Source organism: Malaya genurostris, chromosome 2, assembly GCF_030247185.1.
Source record: "Malaya genurostris strain Urasoe2022 chromosome 2, Malgen_1.1, whole genome shotgun sequence".
NCBI lineage: Eukaryota > Metazoa > Arthropoda > Insecta > Diptera > Culicidae > Malaya > Malaya genurostris.
The window spans coordinates 29,022,699-29,028,698 of record NC_080571.1 but is presented as its reverse complement, the minus strand read 5'-3'; the positions used below and the strand labels follow the sequence as shown (position 1 = coordinate 29,028,698).

At 38.6% G+C, this 6,000-nt stretch overlaps 1 protein-coding gene across 1 annotated transcript in view; it reads right to left on the bottom strand.

Annotated features, from left to right (window-relative positions):
• Positions 1 to 450: 450 nt before the first annotated feature.
• LOC131431625 (latrophilin-like protein LAT-2) overlaps positions 451 to 6,000 on the bottom strand; it is a 255,932-nt gene continuing 250,382 nt past the window's right edge. Inside the window, exon 8 of the mRNA XM_058597451.1 lies at positions 451 to 1,406. Within this exon, the coding sequence (XP_058453434.1) occupies positions 990 to 1,406 (417 nt within the window). The 3' untranslated portion in view covers positions 451 to 989. The remainder of the gene's footprint in view (positions 1,407 to 6,000) is intronic.

Sequence of the window (6,000 nt, the reverse complement as noted above, 5' to 3'; positions counted from 1 at the left end):
AGTCACCCTGATTTCGCGTAGTATAAGATGAATATTTTTCAAGTGTTTTAACGATCAGGCGTTTTGCACTTCCTATTTTTCAATTAAAAACATTTGAGGGTTTTGCACAATCAAGATATTTTATGTAGATATAGTCGTGCATTAAACTTTAAAGTTTATTTTACTTTTCTTAAGAATATAGAAACATTTACGTAGGGGATGTGTTTTACCTGTTCCGGTTTTGTTAGTCTTACACGCTGTAGCATTATATTGCAAAACAAACATCCACTGGCCCTACCAGAACGACAGTACATTATCATCGCTATCGTTCGTCCGGTAAAGACACACGAGATTTATTGAGTCTTCTTACTTCTTTAATTTTGCTACAGTCATTGTAGACATCATGCTGTTCAACGAAAGTTTTGGATCGTTTCTCTAAAGGCACGTTTACGTGTCGAAAGAATACACAAGTTTGGATGCTCATGCTCATTGAGTTTATTTCCGACATGTCTGTTGATTAGTCATACACGATGTGTCTTTTTTGATTGGATTGTTAAACGTGCTTCACTTTTACAGTTGTACTCATATCTATCGCTTTTTTGATTCAGTTTAGTTTAGAATTTTGTGCGCTCTCATGCCTGGCATTGAAGCACAATCTACTAAATATAATACCATCGTTTTGCTGCTCGTTCGTTCTCTAAACAATGGACTATAAGCACAAAGCCTTTAAAATATGTATTTGCATTTGCTTAAAACTCCATATACAATACTAACCACTAAACAATAACGCTGATATTCGCTGCATTGAACAGTGCAAGTCCTCTGATATGGCCTAAGTTGTCTAAAATATTGATATATGTGTGTGTGTGTGTGTGTGTGTGTATTTTTCCGATTATGTATAGGTATTTATCACCGTCACGGGCCAATTCCTGCTGAGCCGTTCTCCTTGATAATTTTATTGTCTCCAACACCCGCACTTAGCGCTCACACCCCGGCATCCAGTTGCGGTTTCACACCGAAGTCGGCAGCGGACTGCGCGGGATTTCCTCGATTGCCAGCGAGGTCGAAAGTTCCCCGCTGAAGGCACAGTCCAGAGCCGACGGGACAACGCAATCGTTTCGCTCGACAAAGTTCCCCTCCCGGTAGGCCATTTTCACGTAGCTGTGGGCCGGCGATGGACTGTCCTCGGCCGATGGTTCGATGAATGGGTTCACGGGGGGCGCTGGCTGTGGCACCGACTGCACTCGCATCGTCATCGGTGGAGTATCTTCGTAGTTCGGATTGGTAACGGACAGAACACCATACCGGCCACCCTCGCCGTCCTTCAGACTGCGGTAGGTGCCACGACGTGACTTCTGACTGTGCGGGGCCGAGTACAGTTTTAGCACTTTGCAATTGCAGGACACCAGCATCGCTATCACCAGCCCCTGTGGATAAAGAAGAAGAAGAGAGAGAAAAAAACGGATTAGATCGTGGTTACTTTATGGCTTTCTGATGGGGGGTGGAGTGGATGAGCAAATTAGAAAGTCCGTTACTTCATAAAACGTTTGGAAAGAGTGCTTCGTAAACAAAAACGGCTCCACCCCGATGAGCCACTGCATTAAAAATGTGAGCCCGGTTCATTACGAATTATTTCCCATGAACCAGAAAATATAAAATCTCCATTAAAAAGTTGGACCATAAACACAAAAAAAATAAAGCTTTTCGCAAAAGGCTGTCGCCAGCTTGCCTGGATCGGAAAGTTTCTGCCTGGCATATTTGCACGGGTCGTCTCGAGACAGTGAGGTCTTTTGCAATGCGGATTCTCTCTGCTTCGATTGTGCTTTTGTTTCGGAAATGAATAATCTGTCAACAATCGTTTGGAAAGCCAAAGCCAATGCCAATTTCGTAGTTTATAGATGTTAAAAGATTTATTTGGTGTTTTAAAATTAAACTTTTGAAATTTTTAAATTTTTCAACATACGATTGATTAAGACCGTTTCGCGAATGATTTTAACTTTTAATCACTTTTCGTCATTTATATCATCCGGATTTATTTTTCTGTGAAATGGAAAACGCAAAATGGACCGATTCGACCGTCAATTGTCCCAATTTTTTAAAGTGATTCGGACACATCAAGTACTTTTCGAATCATTCCGATAGAGGTAATTTTTCAACAGGTCGTATGTCATGTCTAATGGTCCTCAATTATAGATTATTCATGAGGTTATAAAATAACCTAATAATTTCCGCATAGTATCTACCCGCTTCCAGTGTAGAAGGAAAACTGCGTGGTCCTGGTTTAGATGATTCTACATCTACATCTAGATAAAGTCTAGAAACTTGTATTTCAATTGATAAACATGTGCATTTTGAACTTTAAATGCGATTAGCTCTAAATTGTGCTTTCTGAAATTCCATCCCTCACCCGTTACGGTCGACGTTTACAGTCAAAAATAGGAAAGTTCATAAGTGACGCAAATCGATATAAAGACTGTCCCAGAAAGTATGGACGCACTTTGATTTCGCTATAAATAATTCACAAGTGTTAGATATTCAAATTTTGTTCGATATACTGATAATATTAGACTACAACAACAGAATATTATTCTTAACATTTGCTACTTAGCCATTGTAGACTAGCTGGCGCACCATCTTGCGAACGTTCGTCATTAAATTCCGTACAGACTTCTTGGTGACAAGTTTTGACACTTTTTTCCAATCTTTTTCCAACTGTTGAATGGTTTCGGCTGCCGAGACATGTTTCCTAAGATTTAATATGCCTTCGTTAATGCCCAAAATTCCTCAATTGGTCGAAGTTGTGGGCAATTTAATGGATTCATGTCTTTTGGGACGGAAGTGACATTTTTGGTAGTATACCATTCTACCGTTGATTTCGACTAGTGGCAAGAAGCAAGATCTGGTCAGAAGACAACAGGATATTTGTGGCTTCGAATCATAGGTAGAAGTCGTTTTTGTAAACATTCCTTGATGTATATTTCGCTGTTCATTGAAGCAGTGGTGATGAAAGGTTTCGAAATCTTATTGCAGCTACAAATTGCTTGCCAAACCATAGCTTTCTTACCAAATTTTTCGGCTTCAATCGATGTCTCGGACTGGTTTAACACTTGCCCTTCTCGCACCGTTTAATATTGTGGTCCCGGCAAAGATTTGTAATCAAGTTTCACGTAGGTTTCGTCGTCCATGATTATGCAGTTCCAATTTCCAGCAAGAATCGTATTGTACAGCTTTCGAACCCTCGGCCTGATCGATGCTTCTTGTTTCGGACTACGTTTTGGTTGTTTCTGCTTCTTATAGGTTCGAAGATTCAAACGTTCTTTAGCACGAAGAACATTTGACTTCGAAGTGCCCACTTTTTTGGCCACATCCCGAATTGAAACCTCCTTCTTTTGCTCGAACGCCTTCAGTATACGTTTATCCAACTGAGGTTTAGCAGGACCTTTTTTTTCGACCCGTTTTCGGTTTATCCTCAAAAGTGTTATCCTCACCGAACTTCCTGGTTGCATTTCGCACGGCTTTTTCACTTACTCCTTCCATTTTTGCTATTTTTTTCAGTGACAGTTCGCGTTCTCATTTTTTCGACGTTGTTCTGCTGAAAGTCCACGCATTTCGAAACAAACTAATGAAAACGAATAAACAGCTGCACAAGTGGTTAGAGAAGAGTGTAAACAACAGGACGCAGCCATAAAAATTGACAGATTCTGAATCATTGCGAAATGGCAGCGGTTTTTGGTTGCGTCCATACTTTTTGGGACAGCCTTTATGACTTAATTCACAAGAACGTAATTCGCAAAATTACTGAATTTTACAAGAATGACTAAAATATGTGTAAAACATACGCTGGTGTTAATGAAAACGTGTTAATGCATGTATTTCAGCACTTAAAAACATGTAAGAATGTACACCGAAACCTCCATTTGCAAACTAAACGGGGGTTCGTAAAAAGAGATAACTCGTAAGAAATGTTTTGTGTAATGAATGTGGAAACCGCCCACTATATGGCTATGCAAGAAAATGAAGTTTGGGCTCGTTTAAAAATCGAAGATGCCGGAAATAAAACATATTTGTGGTTGTTTTGAAATCCAATTCTTTATGACCACATTGGAAGAAACCGGAATGTCACTTGCACAAAGCGCAAGTTTGCGCACCTTCATCAACTCAGCCTTACCTGGAAATGTGGACACCGTTTCTATAAATCCAGGGACTTACACACACCAACTCACCAACGACGATAGGCCACCTATGCTGGTTGCGACATCGCTGCTGTCATCGGTGATAATAAGAAAAATAATAATAAAATCTAGTGAATTGCTAACAAAAATCCCTATAACAAATAGAACTCTAATAAGACTATCTTATCGCTAGTGCTTAAAACTACCTTATCGCAGTGCTCTCATCACTAAATAACGCGCATTGGTAAGAAATAATGCAAAATAGCCGTAAATTTTCCTTACAAATTATTCTTAATATTAGGATCACTGATTGATTGAACAGAACTTGCTCTTGATCTCGTCAAGATATCCGTATCTTAACAGAATAGGCGAAATTACGAGGAAAACTAAACGTGAGGAATTTATATATTTGCAAAGATACTATTTTCATATAATTAAATGTTTTGAATTAATTAATTGTTACATACCATTAGCTAAACTGAACTTTACATTTTTCAATCTATACTCGATAGGAAAATTATAACTTCTCATCACCAAACACCTGTGTTTCATTTGAGCGTTATAGTTTCGGAAAGGTTCTGTAGAGAAATCGTTGAACGGAGTCAACACGGAAGTCGCCATCTTGGATTTCCAAAATACTTCAAACTTCATTTTCCAAAATCTACTCTTTAAACCTGTTTCAAAAATACCCATATTGTAGTAGTTTCCATGAAATATAAATGAGCCGGAAATCGCTTTCGATGTATGCCAGAACCTCTTTTTACGAAGTTCGTAAAAATGTTCACGTTATTTGGGATTTGGTTCGTAAAAACAGATTACCTTTTGGTTCGTAAAAAGAGTTACGTAAAAAGAGGTAACGTATTAAAAATTGTTCGTAAACGAAGGTTTGGGTGTATTGAACATGTGTTGGATCACATAGTCGAAACGTAGCCGCGAAATTGACGTAGGACTGCATTCGAAATGTGTTTAGATAATAAATACCGTTTGACCGTTTAAGATTCTGTAGTCCTGAAAAAGACTATTCGGTTTCGGAAGATTATGTTTGTATTCTTGGAATTAGAGACAGTTTTCTAAATAAGGTCTTTACGTCACTTTTGGGGTCCTGAAAAGGACCGCAAGTGGTTGTGGAGTCTTGGAAATGACTATTTGGTTACGGATGATTACGTCGTTTATATTCCAAAAAGTAGGGAGCTATTCCAAGTCTTCTGTAGGTTTGAGCCTTGACCTAGAAGAGATCATTACGTAAATAAAAGCGTAACACAAATAGTACAATCGCTCATATATTTCAATATTTCATACATCTCAATATTTTAATTCCCCTTTTTCACATTTTTCGCAAAAACAAAGAAAGCTTCACTTGATCTCGATTACTGTGAATTTCACACAGCGAAAAGTGCACAAATCTAAGCAAACTGTTCTTGATTTGCAGTAAACTGAGGATATTTCCATACGATTTGCGAACAACAAATCCTAATAGTTCTTTAGAAAACTTTTAGAACCATTAGAACAGCTGATATTGTGCAATGCTCTCCACCGTTGTTTTTTTCCCAATGCTAATGACTGGCAGCTGTGACGTAATCGCTCTTGTCGAAAGCGAAACTAGCTGTGCAGACGACACAAAACACATCTGCTGGCAGTGGCGATAGCATCCAAACTGATTGAATTTTTGTTAAGAGATTTCCTTTTATGTGATTTCGTTTGTAGCTTTTTCACTAATGGGCGGTCCTAACGACTATAAAATTAGCCGCATACAGAATTTTATTGTCGATTATTTCATTTCGGATTTGCATAATTTATTGAAAGAAACTATCAATATGCTGTAGGGATTCGGTTCTAGCATTCACAAGGA